This window comes from Ammodytes marinus (assembly GCF_949987685.1).
Source record: "Ammodytes marinus genome assembly, contig: scaffold_61, whole genome shotgun sequence".
Taxonomy (NCBI): Eukaryota; Metazoa; Chordata; class Actinopteri; order Uranoscopiformes; family Ammodytidae; genus Ammodytes; species Ammodytes marinus.
In genome coordinates this window covers 203,352-224,011 of record NW_027648338.1, presented here as the reverse complement: position 1 = coordinate 224,011, position 20,660 = coordinate 203,352, and the positions used below count along the sequence as shown (strand labels likewise).

Genomic DNA, 20,660 nt, shown 5'->3' with positions numbered 1-20,660 from the left:
AGCCTTTAAATACTTTTTACACTGCACTGATAAATGCTGTGTTCTGATCGTAATACTCTTTTATAAGGATAATTCAGTAAGATGTAATTGAGTAAGTTGGGCCACAAATAAACCAATGCTATGGAGGAAGTTCCAACCAAGAGGACAATTATTTTGTAACATGAGCAATAAAAGCCAAACTTCTTTGTGCCCCAGTTCACCTTGTCAATCTTTATTTCTAGTGAGTGACCCATTCGCTATACTTAACAAATGCAGCTCAAAGTGGCTGCACATCCCTGAAACAATATAAAGAGTTTTTACTAATGTTAAAATTTTGTGGTTTGTATAATTTATGTGTGAAACTTTACTATGAACACAATAAAAAAAACTTTGAAGACTTTTGTGATGTTTTTCTAGCCTGGTCCTACGAGACCATCGTACTTCATTTAATTTGTACAGAAGGTGCCACTCTGGACCTGCCAATAACGTTTGGTTGTGACGTATGTCATGCGCCGGCTTCTGAGCCACTACCTCTGTTTTCTTGAAAAAATATTTGCCCTCCCCTGGCTCATATTTGGTATCTTTGGAAACGTTGGACCACTGCTAGTGAACTATTTGGAATTGTGATGTCATATTTTATGTACATATGTCAACAGCTCCAGCCGAACACTTTCAACCTGATGCAATGTGTGGATCTAACCCTTAAAAAAGGTAGTGACGTTGGAAAAGCACAAATTAAAGCCATAAAAAGAAACCAGCGCAGTATGTACGACAAAAGGATGCAGAGTCACGATCAAGTACTGAGGAATGTTTGTGTTGGCAGCAAGTCTAAAGGTGTGCCTACACCTATCATTCTCGTCACTATCATTACACTGAACAACAAAAGACTCAAGCATTACAAATAAATGGTGGGTATTTTTGTCACAACACTGGCATACCTTGGTCTACTGGTTTTATGAGTCACAAGTGCAGAGTAAGAGAAACAAACACCAGTGTCATATTGCTGCATCATGTAGGTTAATTAATGGAATTTCATTTCCCTGTCAGGGTTACTTAAAAAGTTTTCACAATGGTGAACCTACAAATGATTCTGAATGAATCCAAATATTACCCAAAAGGTCTTATTTTGTGTCAATTATGTGTATAAAGTTTACTCTGAGTATTACTCAAAAGTGTATTTCTTTTTTGCAGAATGATAAGATTAAAATATAATTCCACTGAAAGTAGATAATACTGTAATGACCGTGCAGCCCGAGTACAGAAAACTTGATAATCTAATCCAAGCATACTGTTTGCAATATTACACACAAGTTTACACGTCAGTTATTACTCATGGGCGTGAACTGCATTTTTAACAAAGAAAATAAATTGTCATCATCTTGTAATAATGGGTGTTTTGTAGTTAGGAGAGCTTTTCATGTCATTATGATACTGACTCATAATTATGATTTACAGAAGTCAATTACAATAAAACATCAGCATCGTTTCCTTTCTTAATGGTGAATGAAGGGCGCACTTCAGTAGCTACATTTTGTGTCATTAGTCCAGCTCACTTGCAATTGGGAGATTATGTATGCAAACAGTTTATGGACCTTCAAATATTTAAAATAGTACTTATACCAATTATTATTTTAAATCTGCCTGGAGGAAAGAAATGTCCGAGATCCTTTATTTGTCAAATTGGTCAATGTAGTGTAGATGTTCTAATGTTGTTTTTCTTATTGCAGAAAGTAAATTAAGTCCTCACAAGAGCTATATGCTCAGAAAAACACTTTTCGACTCAAAATTTGGCCTTCCTCAGCTGTAAAAACCCAATTTTTCCCAGCAATTCTCAACTAAATTTGGCGAAATCTTGACAGTCAAAGTTCATTCTTTGAGTCAAAACCAAAACCAACAATGACTTTGAGGTGAGAATCTTCCCTGATTGTATCGAACCTACAATATATTGTGATTGTATCACTTGGTGAGTAAGCACTGGTGATAATTACCTTAATCTACAGTTGATAAACACATGACAGCTAATCAGTAGGTGATTATTGCTGCTTAGCTACAAATACAGTATTTTGTAGGTTTTAGTGTGTAAAACCACAGGTGTCACCTCTGAGATTATACTGTATGTGCAGAGTCACTGATACCTCAACAAAACAAGACTCAACGTGTTCTGGTACACAATTACTTCCTGCTACGTGCGGTTTTCATAACTGTCAATTACTTTATTATTTACTGAATAAATAGTTTATAGTCATCACTTTTTTCTATCCATGTGTGTGTTTGGTGAGAGAGAGAGAGAGAGAGAGAGAGAGAGAGAGAGAGAGAGAGAGAGAGAGAGAGAGAGAGAGAAGGTCGGGGCCCCGGGGGCAACACATCCAGCAGGGGACCTCTACTAAACTTCCCTTTACCAAGCCATTCCTACAGAACAATCCAAGCATAAACAGAAACACTAATTAAAAAAATCAGATTTCATGTCAATAGCAGCATGCAGACCTTTGCAGAAGTTCCAGTTTATTACACCACTGTTGCGCATGATACTGGAAACCAGCCAGTAGCGTTCACGATTTCCCGCGGCACGTTTCGAAATTTTCGACATTATTATATCATGAATTCAGCACCCAAAATTATTCTTCAATATTAGTATCACAAAAGAAACACAACTCTTGGCAGGTTTCTCAGCTTTTTCAGCTTTTAAGCTGTTAACCGCTAAACAAACTCTGCGGTCGTGCAGAGAGTGATATGTTTGAAAAGCTCCAGATCTTATCTTTGTAAGATTTGATTGCATCTTTGTTCAAACAACCTCTCTAGCTGTCAACTGATACACTTCCTTCTTCTGCATGGCACTATTAACAACAATTAATCTCTGCAAACAAATAGACCCCCAGTCATTGAAAGCACCTAAAGCCTTTGATCTAGGGAATCATCACTGGAAACATACAAAACTAACAGTAACTGTGTGTGATTGTGTGTGTGTGTGTGTGTGTGTGTGTGTGTGTGTGTGTTTGTGTGTGTGTGTGTGTGTGTTTGTGTGTGTGTGTGTGTGTGTGTGTGTGTGTGTGTGTGTGTGTAATACAGTAGAATACAACATACAGTAACTCAGATATACAGTGAAGAGCTATAGAACAACAAATACACTGTGCACAATGCAATATAATTTATAAAATGTGCTATGTCATTACATCATATAACAGTATGTTTATTTGTATAGCACCTTTCCAGGGCAGACGTCTCAAGGTGCTTTCAAATTAAAAAAACAGAGCAGCAGACAATGTGGAAATCTCTTGGACAGCTGAAGCATCATCAGCAAATGTACATTTACTGATCTAGATTGTTTTTTTTTTGCTGTTGTAATTAGGTTATTATGTTGAGTTACACACATAAACCACTATCTTGCTTGCACACAAACAAACTTCTTAACACGGACTACTTTTTTTTTATAAATTTGCAAACATTTCTAAATCTCTGTTTTCACTTTGGCATTATAGGGTATTGAGTAGATTGATGTGGCCTAAATAGGGTTGCAAAGGGGTGGAAAGTTTCCGGTAAATTTCCGGAAACTTTCCACAGAAACTTTCGCTCGGGAATTTTGGGAATATTCAAAATTGGAAATTATAGGAATTAACTAAATGACGATATTCCAACATAAATCTAAACATTTAAACACTATGTTTGGTCATAGGCAGGCATCCATGCAAAATAATACAATTAAAAAACATTATGTTTGAACAGATTTATTTGTAAGAAGAATTTTATTAAGTTTTGATTATTTTATGAACAATCAATAATTTCACTGAACAAGAAGAAGATGAATGTTGAGTAAAATATTGCTCATCTGTCTGACCACACCCATTCAATAAATAAAGTAAAATGCCCCCCCCCCCGCCCCCCCTATGTGATGGAGGAATGCAAACCTGGTCTAGTAAAATCAATATATGACATCGAGTTTAGTGTCTCAATAAACTTTAAAAAATTTTGATTTGAAATTAAATGAAACTTAGTTGAAAAAACTGCTTTTTACTGTCTAGAACGTTTGCCAGTACTGAAATAACATAGTTAGGAGAATTTAGTGCATTTGGGTTGCTTTGAATTTAGTACATTCCCGTTTATTCCCGTTAATTCCCCAAATTCCCATTATTTCCCATGGAAAGTTTCCAACTTTGAAAATTCCTGGAATTTTGCAACCCTAGGCCTAAATAATTGAATCCTTTTAAACATTTTAGAGTCTTTTCACTTTCTGATTGGTCTGTAATAAATACTTTTTTTGTCCCTTCTGATTTTCCATCATACTTTCACCAGCATTATTTTCAAACTGGTATAAAATGGCATTCTGTGTGGTATATAAAAGGTTTAAAAGACTCAAATTAATTTAGTGAACCCTGCAAAAACCAGTTACCATTCTTTGCTACAACAATAAGCTGCAATTGATAACTGCTAAATGTTCCACTGACATTGAGGCTAGAAGCAAAATACTTACACTATGTGCAAAATTTTTAGGCAAGTTGTATTTTTGAGGATTCATTTTATTATTTATACAACTACAGTGCTCTCGGTCAATCCAAAATGTTAAAGAACCTAAACCTGAATGTTTACGAAAGTAAAAGTGAGGTTTTATCTTTCTTACGAGAATATATGGTAACACTTTACAATAAGGTACACAAAATTGTAGTAGCTACTACATACCTACTACATAGGGTTTTTTTTTTGTGCTACCTATGTGTTAGGTAGCACAAAAAAAAAACCCCTATGTAGTAGGTAGCACATAGGGTTTTTTTTTTGTGCTACCTATGTGTTAGGTAGCACAAAAAAAAAAACCCTATGTGTTACCTACTACATAGTTTTTTTTTTTTTGCGCTACCTATGTGTTAGGTAGCACAAAAAAAAAACCCTATGTGTTAGGTAGCACATAGGGGTTTTTTTTTTTTTGTGCTACCTATGTGTTAGGTAGCACAAAAAAAAAACCCTATGTGTTACCTACTACATAGTTTTTTTTTTTTGCGCTACCTATGTGTTAGGTAGCACAAAAAAAAAACCCTATGTGTTACCTACTACATAGTTTTTTTTTTTTTGCGCTACCTATGTGTTAGGTAGCACAAAAAAAAACCCTATGTGTTACCTACTACATAGTTTTTTTTTTTTGTGCTACCTATGTGTTAGGTAGCACAAAAAAAAAAAACCCTATGTGTTACCTACTACATAGTTTTTTTTTTGCGCTACCTAACACATAGGTAGCACAAAAAAAAAAAACCCTATGTGCTACCTAACACATAGGGTTTTTTTTTTTGTGCTACCTAACACATAGGTAGCGCAAAAAAAAAAAACTATGTAGTAGGTAACACATAGGGTTTTTTTTTTGTGCTACCTAACACATAGGTAGCACAAAAAAAAAAACCCTATGTAGTAGGTATGTAGTAGCTACTACAATTTTGTGTACCTTATTGTAAAGTGTTACCGAATATATATATATATGTTTTGCTATTATTAGGCAACTATTAGTATGCAGAATTATTCTGCAACTAAATAAAAAAACAAAAATGTTCCCATCTCACTTGTTTATTTTCATCTGTTAAAGTGAGAATAATTAAACAACTCAAAATTTACAAATAAAAATTTCCGACATGTCAAAAAATTAATGATTTTAAGGCCATCTTCAACCCGAAAAGGTCCAACTAGCTCATCTTTAAAGGCAAGTATCTTTATTATAAAATATATATAAACAAATATAAATACTTTTTTATTGAGAACGTGTGGGCCCTGCTTAAACGGGATATTTACAGTGAAGGAAACCAGTACACCTCTCGGAACAGTGTCTGGGAGGCTGTGGTTGCTGTTGCACAAAAAAGTTGATCGTCAACAGATCAAGAAACTAACAGACTCCATGAATGGAAGGCTTGTTACAGTTATTGAAAAGAAGGGTGGCTATATTGGTCACTGATTTTTTTTTGGACATGTCGGAAATTTTTATTTTGAGTCGTTTTATTATTCTCCCCTTAACAGATGAAAATAAACAAGTGAGATGGGAATTTTTTTTTATTTAGTTGCAGAATAATTCTGCATCCTAATAGTTGCCTAATAATAGCAAAACATATATATATTCTCGTAAGAAAGACAAAACCTCACTTTCGTAAACATTCAGGTTTAGGTTCTTTAACATTTTGGATTGACTGAGAGCACTGTAGTTGTTCAATAATAAAAGTAATCCCCAAAAATAAAATTTGCCTAACAATTTTGCACACAGTGTAGATAAGATAATCACCATTTATTACATATTGTGACTTCATGCTGTATCATATTGATATTTCAACTGATTTGTATCATCAATTCACAAATTTACACCAGCAACTCCAAATATCATGTCAAATATTTGTGTTTGAATGTACGATTCACATTTCTTTCCTGCTCTTCTTCCTGTTCATTACCAGTTGATAAGATTAATAACCCCTCTTTATATTCAGTGTCACGCTGGTGGAAATTCCTACAACATTCACATAGGTGGAATGCACCTGCAGCTTGTTTCACAGGAAAAAAAGGGGAGTGTGCCAAGGTGCCAAAAAAAATGACTGATTGTCAGCTGACAACCTGTATCCAGTAACCTGGGTTTTTGCTATGGTCAAACAACATCTCTGAAAAATGTAAAACATCTGATTCACGTCATTACTCCATCACATAAATAGGCAATAATAGGTTGTAGGCTGTCACATTAGAGGGAAGGATTACAATGAAGTCAACTGCACTGAAGTATAAAACACTGAAATAGTTTGAAAAAAAGCAGGAAGAAAGGGGATTTATTTTCTTCCATTATGGGTAAGTACAAATTGAAGTCTCTATGTACACTTTTGTATATTTAACTGTGTGTATGTGGTGAGTATGTGTGTGTGTGTGTGTGTGTGTGTGTGTGTGTGTGTGTGTGTGTGTGTTTGTGTACTTAAACATCTGGACTAATTTGAGTTTAAGACCTCATGAGTGAGGACATTTGGAGAAAGTGAGGACTTTTAGACTGGTTCTTGACTTGACTGGTTATGGTAAGGGTTAACGTAAGGGGTAAGGGAATGCTTTGGGTCAGTGAATCAATTCAATTAACTTTATTTATCTGTTAGGAACTTCATTTGTGCAGAACATCAGTGCATACAGTTCACATATTCAACACAACACAATATGGCACACACACATCACATAGGAGCAGTCCAACATGCTCAGTGGGCAATGTTGGACTGTATGTAAGTGTCCTCACATATAGCCATAAAAACGAGTGTGTGTGTGTGTGTGTGTGTGTGTGTGTGTGTGTGTGTGTGTGTGTGTGTGTTTGTGAGTGAGTTAATTCTTCCCATCTCCGTTATCATGGCATGTGTAGCCTATTGTATCTTAAGGTAAAAACACACAATCACTACAATATTACATTTTAACTAAGAATGTGATTCAGTTTTTATTCTTTTGGGGATTTCTGTTTGTCATACATCATTACAGTGTCAGTTTAGGGTTAACTTGTATCAACCTTGCACTAATAGAGTTTCAGTGCTTTGCTCAAAGGCAATTAATCCTGGTTGATGCTTGTGCTGTTAAAGAGCAGTTTCCTTATATAGTGTCCACTGTCCCTTCCTCAGCAAATAATCTTTTTTGTTAACTTAGTGCATGTGAACATGTATATTCCATCAGCTTTAACCTATTGTAAGGAAGACACTAAAAATGGAAGATGAATATAGGAAACAAAGATATTTGTTAGTGAGGTGGGAAACAGGTAACATTTATTAGCGATTCTGGAGAACGTTTTTCGTGAAATTCACAATCCACTCCCTGCCAATTCTCCAGAATTGCTGACTCCACCTTTAAGCACCTTATTTTAACAACTTCTGACAGTCTTTGCTGTTTCTTTTTATTGGAACAACTGTAGGAGACTGAAATTAGGTCTTGTGAGGGGAAATGGACTTTTCCCATATGTAATAGCCATTCACCTCAATGATTTTGGTTTTAGATTTGCTGATAATCTTCCAAAAGTTGTAGAGATTATTATTAAAAGAGATGTTGCATAAATCCATAGAAAATCAACATTTTCAAACTTTTCATCTAATTTAATGTTATAATTATATCTCTGTATTCTGTCACACACATTAAAACAGATGGTACACAATATATTGAGTCATCTCAGTTTCCCATGCTTCAGGTATAGATTAATGTACATATTGTTTTCCTTTGGATAGATTGTGTACATTGATTTATACAAATGAAAAGTATTCCTAATGTATTCAGTCATTAAGAGATTGGATACTGTGTACTCACAAGCATTAATTCTTTTTGTAATCACCTGTTTAAATGTACACATTTACGGAAGTAATCAAAACAATGAAACAATGCATACAAATGTTCTTTTTCTAAATATTTTTTATTTGAAGAAATAATGATTCTAGTTGCTAGTAACTGCTGTGCAGAATGGTTTGATAAGCTGCTTCTGTCAATAATCCTCTGTATTGATTGATTTTACAGAACAGAAACGAGAAAGGATTAGTGTCAGATGGATATTATCCATTTACCTGATTTTAACAGGTAAGCTGAGTGATGCTCAACCTTTAATATGTCTTGATACCAAATAATAGAAAACGTGAAGGGGATAACATTTTAATTTCATTTTGGAACAGCAACTTAAAAGTTTACACTTTAAGTATTACATTCTTTTTTCGTGAGCCGTGGCATAAGAAGTGAATAATTGATCATTATAAAATCCCATTTAACTTATACCAATTTTTTCTGCAATTACAACCACTTTGGCAACAACAAATCCTGATATGACAACAACAGCTGCTGCTGCAACAACTACTGCTCAAACAACAAACACTACTGCACCAACAACGACAACTGCTTACCCAACAACCACAACCGCAGCCCTAACTACAACAACCGATGCCCCAACAACAACCACAGTTGCCCCGACAACAACTGCTCCACCAACTACAACAACCGCTGCCCTCACAACAACTGTAGCCCTAACTACAACAACTGCTGCCCCAATTACAAAAACTACTGCCCCCACAACAACAACTGCTGCCCCAACAACAACTGCTGCCCCTACAACAACAACTTCTCAAACTACGACAACGACTGCCCCTACAACAATAACTACTGCCCCAACTACGACAACTGCTCCACCAACTACAACAACTGCTGCCCCTACTACAACAACCGCTGCTCCAACTACTACAACTGCTGCCCCAACGACAACCGCTGGCCCAACAACAACAACCGCTGCCCCAACTACAACAATTGCTGCCCCTACAACAACAACTACTGCCCCAACTACAACAACTGCTGCCCCTACAACAACAAATACTGCCCCAACTACGACAACTGCTCCACCAACTACAACAACTGCAGCCCCAACTACAACAACTGCTGCCCCTACAACAACAACTTTGGCCCCAACTACGACAACTGCTCCACCAACTACAACAACTGCAGCCCAAACTACAACAACTGCTGCACCAACTACAACAACTGCTGCCCCAACAACGACATCTGCTGCCCCTACGACAACAACTGCAGCCCCAACAACAACCACAGTTGCCCGAACAACAACCACAGTTGCCCCGACAACAATAACTGCTACCCCTACAACAACTGCTCGACCAACTACAACAACCACTGCCCTCACAACAACTGTAGCCCTAACTACAACCACTGCTGTCCCCACAACAACAACTTCTCAAACTACGACAACGACTGCCCCTACAACAATAACTACTGCCCCAACTACGACAACTGCTCCACCAATTACAACAACTTCTGCCCCTACTACAACAACCGCTGCTCCAACTACTACAACTGCTGCCACAACGACAACCGCTGGCCCAACAACAACAACCGCTGCCCCAACTACAACAACTGCTTCCCCTACAACAACAACTACTGCCCCAACTACGACAACTGCTCCACCAACTACAACAACTGTAGCCCAAACTACCACAACTGCTGCACCAACTACAACAACTGCTGCCCCAACAACGACAACTGCAGCCCCCACAACAACCGTTGCCCCAACAACAACCACAGTTGCCCCGACAACAACTGCTCCACCAACTACAACAACCGCTGCCCTCACAACAACTGTAGCCCTAACTACAACAACTGCTGCCCCAATCACAAAAACTACTGCCCCCACAACAACAACTGCTGCCCCTACAACAACAACTTCTCAAACTACGACAACGACTGCCCCTACAACAATAACTACTGCCCCAACTACGACAACTGCTCCACCAACTACAACAACTGCTGCCCCTACTACAACAACCGGTGCTCCAACTACTACAACTGCTGCCCCAACGACAACCGCTGGCCCAACAACAACAACCGCTGTCCCAACTACAACTGCTGCACCAACGACAACAACTGCAGCCCCAACAACAACAACAACTGCTGCTCCAACAACAACTGCAGCCCCCACAACAACAACAACAACAACTGAACCCACAACAACCGCAGCCCCAACGACAACAACTGCTGCTCCCACAACAACTGAAGCCCCAACAACAACAACTGCTGCCTCCACAACAACAACCGTTGCATCAACAACTACAACCGCAGCCCCAACTACAACAACTGCTGCAACAACAACAGCTGCTGCCCCCACAACAACAACCGCTGGCCCGATTACAACAATTGCTGCCCCAACAACAACGGAAGCCCAAACAACAACAACGGAAGCCCCCACAACAACAACCGCTTTACCAACAACTACAACCGCAGCCCCAAATACAACAACTGCAGCCCCAACAATGAGAACCACTGCCATTTTAGTCCCTGTATATACTGTAACAGCAGTAGTACGAGAAATCTTTACAGATGACCACAATGACCCACAATCCTTAGTATACAGAGAGCTTGCACAAAGAATCATAGAATTGGTGAGTTTTTCATTCTGAACAAATAATTAATTGGCTTCAGTGTCGTAAATGATGACTGGACAGAATGTTTTAGCTGAGCAACAAATCTGATAAGCCGAAAATTACTTTCAGGGAAATTTCCGGCTATTCTGTTGATTTTTACTGAAGGTCTTTCTTCTTTTACAGTACAATATGATATACAGAAAACGATTTGGTAGTCGGTTTGAAAGGTGCTTTGTGAGACGTTTCAGGTAAAAACATTTGTTTGACTTTTTCTTCCTTATTAAGCTTATTATGCATGATTAAAATGCCCTAAATATATCAATATATTTTAATGATGATTGTGCCATATGTCAAGCAGTCGTGAAACTCCGACAATATCCTTTTTAACATTAACGCTTTTCCAATTTGGTTCCATGGAACAGGCGGTTTTCACGTGGACGCCAAAGAGTGGATGATACGATTGAGGCAGATGTGGGTGTTATGTTTGTTAATACTACTCCCACTGATGAGCTCCCAATGAATAGTGTTGTCGCTCAAACCTTAATTGATGCTGTTAACACTACCAATAACTTCAGTGTGGATATAGGTATCAATCAAATCAAAATAGAGGGTAAGTATTCACAAGACAATTTTTCACTCTAGTTTGTAAAATACTTGAAAAAATCTGTTTCTCATGCTGTTTATTTTTATATTTTCTTAACCATTTTTTTTTACAACAGGTCCAGTCCCTGATCCAGGTACAACTGTCGCTCCTCTAAGTACTGCATCAACTGCTGTTCCAACAACGACAACTTTGGCCCCAACTACAACAACTTTGGCCCCAACTACGACAACTGCTCCACCAACTACAACAACTGCTGCCCCTACTACAACAACCGCTGCTCCAACTACTGCAACTGCTGCCCCAACGACAACCGCTGGCCCAACAACAACAACCGCTGTCCCAACTACAACTGCTGCACCAACGACAACAACTGCAGCCCCAACAACAACAACAACTGCTGCTCCAACAACAACTGCAGCCCCCACAACAACAACAACAACTGAACCCACAACAACCGCAGCCCCAACGACAACAACTGCTGCTCCCACAACAACTGAAGCCCCAACAACAACAACTGCTGCCTCCACAACAACAACCGTTGCATCAACAACTACAACCGCAGCCCCAACTACAACAACTGCTGCAACAACAACAGCTGCTGCCCCCACAACAACAACCGCTGGCCCGATTACAACAATTGCTGCCCCAACAACAACGGAAGCCCAAACAACAACAACGGAAGCCCCCACAACAACAACCGCTTTACCAACAACTACAACCGCAGCCCCAAATACAACAACTGCAGCCCCAACAATGAGAACCACTGCTATTTTAGTCCCTGTATATACTGTAACAGCAGTAGTACGAGAAACCTTTACAGATGACCACAATGACCGACAATCCGCAGTATTCATAGAGCTTGCACAAAGAATCATAGAATTGGTGAGTTTTTCATTCTGAACAAATATTGAATTGGCTTCAGTGTGGTAAATGATGACTGGACAGAATGTTTTAGCTGAGCAACAAATCTGATAAGCCGAAAATTACTTTCTGGGAAATTTCCGGCTATTCTGTTGATTTTTACTGAAGGTCTTTCTTCTTTTACAGTACAATATGATATACAGAAAACGATTTGGTAGTCGGTTTGAAAGGTGCTTTGTGAGACGTTTCAGGTAAAAACATTTGTTTGACTTTTTCTTCCTTATTAAGCTTATTATGCATGATTAAAATGCCCTAAATATATCAATACATTTTAATGATGATTGTGCCATATGTCAAGCAGTCGTGAAACTCCGACAATATCCTTTTTAACATTAACACTTTTCCAATTTGGTTCCATGGAACAGGCGGTTTTCACGTGGACGCCAAAGAGTGGATGATACGATTGAGGCAGATGTGGGTGTTATGTTTGTTAATACTACTCCCACTGATGAGCTCCCAATGAATAGTGTTGTCGCTCAAACTTTAATTGATGCTGTTAACACTACCAATAACTTCAGTGTGGATATAGGTATCAATCAAATCAAAATAGAAGGTAAGTATTCACAAGACAATTTTTCACTCTAGTTTGTAAAATACTTGAAAAAATCTGTTTCTCATGCTGTTTATTTTTATATTTTCTGAACCATTTTTTTTACAACAGGTCCCGTACCTGATACAGGTACAACTGTCGCTCCTCTAAGTACTGCATCAACTGCTGTTCCAACAACGACAACTTTGGCCCCAACTACAACAACTGCTGCCCCCACAACAACAACTGCTGCCCCAACAAGGACAACAACAACTGAACCCACAACAACCGCAGCCCCAACGACAACTGCTTCCCCAACTACAATAACTGCTGCTCCCACAACAACTGAAGCCCCAACAACAACAACTGCTGCCTCCACAACAACAACCGTTGCATCAACAACTACAACCGCACCCCCAACTACAACAACTGCTGCAACAACAACAGCTGCTGCCCCAACAACAACGGAAGCCCAAACAACAACAACGGAAGCCCCCACAACAACAACCGCTTTACCAACAACTACAACCGCAGCCCCAAATACAACAACTGCAGCCCCAACAATGAGAACCACTGCTATTTTAGTCCCTGTATATACTGTAACAGCAGTAGTACGAGAAACCTTTACAGATGACCACAATGACCGACAATCCGCAGTATTCATAGAGCTTGCACAAAGAATCATAGAATTGGTGAGTTTTTCATTCTGAACAAATATTGAATTGGCTTCAGTGTCGTAAATGATGACTGGACAGAATGTTTTAGCTGAGCAACAAATCTGATAAGCCGAAAATTACTTTCTGGGAAATTTCCGGCTATTCTGTTGATTTTTACTGAAGGTCTTTCTTCTTTTACAGTACAATATGATATACAGAAAACGATTTGGTAGTCGGTTTGAAAGGTGCTTTGTGAGACGTTTCAGGTAAAAACATTTGTTTGACTTTTTCTTCCTTATTAAGCTTATTATGCATGATTAAAATGCCCTAAATATATCAATACATTTTAATGATGATTGTGCCATATGTCAAGCAGTCGTGAAACTCCGACAATATCCTTTTTAACATTAACACTTTTCCAATTTGGTTCCATGGAACAGGCGGTTTTCACGTGGACGCCAAAGAGTGGATGATACGATTGAGGCAGATGTGGGTGTTATGTTTGTTAATACTACTCCCACTGATGAGCTCCCAATGAATAGTGTTGTCGCTCAAACTTTAATTGATGCTGTTAACACTACCAATAACTTCAGTGTGGATATAGGTATCAATCAAATCAAAATAGAAGGTAAGTATTCACAAGACAATTTTTCACTCTAGTTTGTAAAATACTTGAAAAAATCTGTTTCTCATGCTGTTTATTTTTATATTTTCTGAACCATTTTTTTTACAACAGGTCCCGTACCTGATACAGGTACAACTGTCGCTCCTCTAAGTACTGCATCAACTGCTGTTCCAACAACGACAACTTTGGCCCCAACTACAACAACTGCTGCCCCCACAACAACAACTGCTGCCCCAACAAGGACAACAACAACTGAACCCACAACAACCGCAGCCCCAACGACAACTGCTTCCCCAACTACAATAACTGCTGCTCCCACAACAACTGAAGCCCCAACAACAACAACTGCTGCCTCCACAACAACAACCGTTGCATCAACAACTACAACCGCACCCCCAACTACAACAACTGCTGCAACAACAACAGCTGCTGCCCCAACAACAACGGAAGCCCAAACAACAACAACGGAAGCCCCCACAACAACAACCGCTTTACCAACAACTACAACCGCAGCCCCAAATACAACAACTGCAGCCCCAACAATGAGAACCACTGCTATTTTAGTCCCTGTATATACTGTAACAGCAGTAGTACGAGAAACCTTTACAGATGACCACAATGACCGACAATCCGCAGTATTCATAGAGCTTGCACAAAGAATCATAGAATTGGTGAGTTTTTCATTCTGAACAAATATTGAATTGGCTTCAGTGTGGTAAATGATGACTGGACAGAATGTTTTAGCTGAGCAACAAATCTGATAAGCCGAAAATTACTTTCTGTGAAATTTCCGGCTATTCTGTTGATTTTTACTGAAGGTCTTTCTTCTTTTACAGTACAATATGATATACAGAAAACGATTTGGTAGTCGGTTTGAAAGGTGCTTTGTGAGACGTTTCAGGTAAAAACATTTGTTTGACTTTTTCTTCCTTATTAAGCTTATTATGCATGATTAAAATGCCCTAAATATATCAATACATTTTAATGATGATTGTGCCATATGTCAAGCAGTCGTGAAACTCCGACAATATCCTTTTTAACATTAACACTTTTCCAATTTGGTTCCATGGAACAGGCGGTTTTCACGTGGACGCCAAAGAGTGGATGATACGATTGAGGCAGATGTGGGTGTTATGTTTGTTAATACTACTCCCACTGATGAGCTCCCAATGAATAGTGTTGTCGCTCAAACTTTAATTGATGCTGTTAACACTACCAATAACTTCAGTGTGGATATAAGTATCAATCAAATCAAAATAGAAGGTAAGTATTCACAAGACAATTTTTCACTCTAGTTTGTAAAATACTTGAAAAAATCTGTTTCTCATGCTGTTTATTTTTATATTTTCTGAACCATTTTTTTTACAACAGGTCCCGTACCTGATACAGGTACAACTGTCGCTCCTCTAAGTACTGCATCAACTGCTGTTCCAACAACGACAACTTTGGCCCCAACTACAACAACTGCTGCCCCCACAACAACAACTGCTGCCCCAACAAGGACAACAACAACTGAACCCACAACAACCGCAGCCCCAACGACAACTGCTTCCCCAACTACAATAACTGCTGCTCCCACAACAACTGAAGCCCCAACAACAACAACTGCTGCCTCCACAACAACAACCGTTGCATCAACAACTACAACCGCACCCCCAACTACAACAACTGCTGCAACAACAACAGCTGCTGCCCCAACAACAACGGAAGCCCAAACAACAACAACGGAAGCCCCCACAACAACAACCGCTTTACCAACAACTACAACCGCAGCCCCAAATACAACAACTGCAGCCCCAACAATGAGAACCACTGCTATTTTAGTCCCTGTATATACTGTAACAGCAGTAGTACGAGAAACCTTTACAGATGACCACAATGACCGACAATCCGCAGTATTCATAGAGCTTGCACAAAGAATCATAGAATTGGTGAGTTTTTCATTCTGAACAAATATTGAATTGGCTTCAGTGTGGTAAATGATGACTGGACAGAATGTTTTAGCTGAGCAACAAATCTGATAAGCCGAAAATTACTTTCTGGGAAATTTCCGGCTATTCTGTTGATTTTTACTGAAGGTCTTTCTTCTTTTACAGTACAATATGATATACAGAAAACGATTTGGTAGTCGGTTTGAAAGGTGCTTTGTGAGACGTTTCAGGTAAAAACATTTGTTTGACTTTTTCTTCCTTATTAAGCTTATTATGCATGATTAAAATGCCCTAAATATATCAATACATTTTAATGATGATTGTGCCATATGTCAAGCAGTCGTGAAACTCCGACAATATCCTTTTTAACATTAACGCTTTTCCAATGTGGTTTCATGGAACAGGCGGTTTCCAGGTGGACGCCAAAGAGTGGATGATATGATTGAGGCAGATGTGGGTGTTATGTTTGTTAATACTACTCCCACTGATGAGCTCCCAATGAATAGTGTTGTCGCTCAAACCTTAATTGATGCTGTTAACACTACCAATAACTTCAGTGTGGATATAGGTATCAATCAAATCAAAATAGAGGGTAAGTATTCACAAGACAATGTTTCACTCTAGTTTGTAAAATACTTGAAAAATCATTTTCTCATGCTGTTTATTTTTACATTTTCTTAACAATTTTTTTTTGCAACAGGTCCAGTACCTGATCCAGGTACAACTGTCGCTCCTATAAGTACTGCATCAACTGCTGTTCCAACAACGACAACTTTGGCCCCAACCACAACAACTTTGGCCCCAACTACAACAACTGCTGCCCCCACAACAACAACTGCTGCCCCAACAAGGACTACAGCAGCCCCCACAACAACAATTACTACCACTACAACAACTGTAGCAACCATAACACAAAGGGTGTCCTTCAGATCTGTTCAAGCCACATTCACAGCTGACTTGCTGAATCCATCATCAACAGCTTTTAGAAATCGAGCTACAATGATTGAAACACAGGTGAGTCTCACCCTTAGAAAAAAATCTGCTGGTAAACCTACTTTGTATATTTTTTTCGAGATTTCAAACGCCTACACAAAGATTTCTATGGTAAAATAACACATGCTTTATGTTGTTTGCAGCTTGGAACTTTCTTCCGTTCAGAATTCACTTCATTTAGGTCCTTTAGAGTGGTGCGATTCAGGTAATATTTCAAGACTTATCGTGTCACAATTTGAGATAATTGGACTAAATCTGATAATTTAAATCTTTTTGTTTCTCCTTCTGCAGAAATGGATCAATTATCACAGATGCGAACGCTGAATTTGATACAACTACAACAATTCCTTCTGGAACTCAGATTGCAAATGTTTTGATCATTGCATCTTCAAACATCACCGGCTTTGACATTGAAGGCAGCTCCATACTCATCAATGGTGAACGTAAGCATCAAACATATACTTAATCAAATATTTCAATTGTTAAAGCACAAAGTAGCTTTTTGTTAAACTAAAGTTTTGTTTCCTTTTTGTTTCCAGCTCCAACTACAACAGCTGCCACCCCCACAACAACAACTGCAGCCCCGACGACAACAACAACCGCAGCTCCAACTACAACAACTGGCGCCCCCACAACAACAACAGCAGCTCCAACTACAACAACTATTGCACCAACTACAACAACAGCAGCTCCAACTACAACTACTGCAGCTCCAACTACAACCACTGCTTCCCCAACAACAACGGCAGCCCCAACAACAACTACTGCAGCTCCAACTACAACAACTGCTGCCCCCACTACAACAACTGCTTCCCCCACAACAGCTGTAGCAACCATAACACAAGGGGTGTCCTTCAGATCTGTTCAAGCCACATTTACATCTGACTTGCTGAATCCATCATCAACAGCTTTTAGAAATCGAGCTTCAATGATAGAAACACAGGTGAGTCTAACCCTTAGAAGAAAATCTGCTGGTAAACCTACTTTGTTTATTTTTTTCGAGTTTCCAAGCGCCCACACAAAAATTTCTATGGTAAAATAACACATGCTTTATGTTTTTGCAGCTTGGAACTTTCTTCCGTAGAGAATTCCCTTCATTTAGGTCCTTTAGAGTGGTGCGATTCAGGTAATATTTCAAGACTTATCGTGTCACAATTTGAGATAATTGGGCTAAATCTGATACTTTAAATCTTTTTGTTTCTCCTTCTGCAGAAATGGATCAATTATCACAGATGCAAACGCTGTATTTGATACAACTACAACAATTCCTTCTGGAACTCAGATTGCAAATGTTTTGATCATTGCATCTTCAAACGTCACCGGCTTTGACATTGAAGGCAGCTCCATACTCATCAATGGTGAAAGTAAGCATCAACCATATACTTAATCAAATATTTCAATTGTTGCAGCACAAAGTAGCTTTTTGTTAAACTAAAGTTTTGTTTCCTTTTTCCTCTTTTACAGCTTCAAGTGGGGTAAGCCACAAGATCAGTCTTGTTACCGCATCCTGCCTTGGACTGTTATCATGGTTGCTATCAAACCAGCTGTGCTGATTTGGCTTTGAACTACTATCAATCCTAAATGCAGGCTTAATGATTTTCTCTTATGTTGAACAGCTTGAGAGGAACTATTTATCAAACTCAACCTTGCACTGTTTTGACACATTAAGACATCTGGTGAACTGAACATGTTACTGTGCGGGAAGTGCAGTATCCTGGGCAGACAGAATGACACAGCCTACTTTTAGCACCTTGTCCATTTAATCTTAAGTGTAATATTAAGCCAAACAATATAATCACACTGTACAACAGCATATTACTTGGCTGAGCGCTTAATTACCAATAATTTATTGTTAAGTCTTTTTTTGTATCAGCAAATATCTATCAAAATGCAGTTGTTTTAATTAAACTCAAAATATATTTTCAAAGTGATGTTTAAGTTTAATTTGATGACATAGCATAGCATTACGACGTAACAGACATACAGCAGAACAGTATATTGTATATAGGATCAAGAGCCTTTAAATACTTTTTACACTGCACTGATAAATGCTGTGTTCTGATCGTAATACTCGTTTATAAGGATAATTCAGTAAGATGTAATTGAGTAAGTTGGGCCACAAATAAACCAATGCTATGGAGGAAGTTCCAACCAAGAGGACAATTATTTTGTAACATGAGCAATAAAAGCCAAACTTCTTTGTGCCCCAGTTCACCTTGTCAATCTTTATTTCTAGTGAGTGACCCATTCGCTATACTTAACAAATGCAGCTCAAAGTGGCTGCACATCCCTGAAACAATATAAAGAGTTTTACTAATGTTAAAATGTTGTGGTTTGTATAATTTATGTGTGAAACTTTACTATGACCACAATAAAAAACACTTTGAAGACTTTTGTGATGTTTTTTTAGCCTGGTCCTACGAGACCATCGTACTTCATTTAATTTGTACAGAAGGTGCCACTCTGGATCTGCCAACCAATCGCATAACGTTTGGTTGTGACATATGTCATGCGCCGGCTTCTGAGCCACTACCTCTGTTTTCTTGAAAAAATATTTGCCCTCCCCTGGCTCATATTTGGTATCTTTGGAAACGTTGGACCACTGCTAGTGAACTATTCGGAATTGTGATGTCATATTGTCAACAGCTCCAGCCGAACACTTTCAACCTGATGCAATGTGTGGATCTAACCCTTAAAAAAGGTAGTGACGTTGGAAAAGCACAAATTAAAGCCATAAAAAGAAACCAGCGCAGTATGTACGACAAAAGGATGCAGAGTCACGATCAAGTACTGAGGAATGTTTGTGTTGGCAGCAAGTCTAAAGGTGTGCCTACACCTATCATTCTCGTCACTATCATTACACTGAATAACAAAAGACTCAAGCATTACAAATAAATGGTGGGTATTTTTGTCACAACACTGGCATACCTTGGTCTACTGGTTTTATGAGTCACAAGTGCAGAGTAAGAGAAACAAACACCAGTGTCATATTGCTGCATCATGTAGGTTAATCAATGGAATTTCATTTCCCTGTCAGGGTTACTTAAAAAGTTTTCACAATGGTGAACCTACAAATGATTCTGAATGAATCCAAATATTACCCAAAAGGTCTTATTTTGTGTCAATTATGTGTATAAAGTTTACTCTGAGTATTACTCAAAAGTGTATTTCTTTTTTGCAGAATGATAAGATTAAAATATAATTCCACTGAAAGTAGATAATACTGTAATGACCGTGCTGCCCGAGTACAGAAAACTTGATAATCTAATCCAAGCATACTGTTTGCAATATTACACACAAGTTTACACGTCAGTTATTACTCATGGGCGTGAACTGCATTTTTAACAAAGAAAATAAATTGTCATCATCTTGTAATAATGGGTGTTTTGTAGTTAGGAGAGCTTTTCATGTCATTATGATACTGACTCATAATTATGATTTACAGAAGTCAATTACAATAAAACATCAGCATTGTTTCCTTTCTTAATGGTGAATGAAGGGCTCACTTCAGTAGCCACCTACTGAGCAGGTTAGACCCATGGCGTATGTTGCCGCAGTAA

At 38.5% G+C, this 20,660-nt stretch overlaps 1 protein-coding gene across 1 annotated transcript; it reads left to right on the top strand.

Moving 5' to 3' along the window:
• Positions 1–10,480: 10,480 nt before the first annotated feature.
• LOC307270689 (uncharacterized protein) lies at positions 10,481–18,847 on the top strand (the record flags this gene model as incomplete). The annotated part of the gene is made up of 11 exons (XM_080054574.1): positions 10,481–10,859; positions 15,013–15,077; positions 16,512–16,699; positions 16,808–17,121; positions 17,244–17,305; positions 17,392–17,543; positions 17,640–18,043; positions 18,165–18,226; positions 18,313–18,464; positions 18,565–18,575; positions 18,770–18,847. Exons 1-11 carry the CDS (start codon positions 10,731–10,733, stop codon positions 18,845–18,847), a joined length of 1,617 nt encoding a protein of 538 aa, XP_079910700.1. The 5' UTR covers positions 10,481–10,730.
• Positions 18,848–20,660: the final 1,813 nt, after the last annotated feature.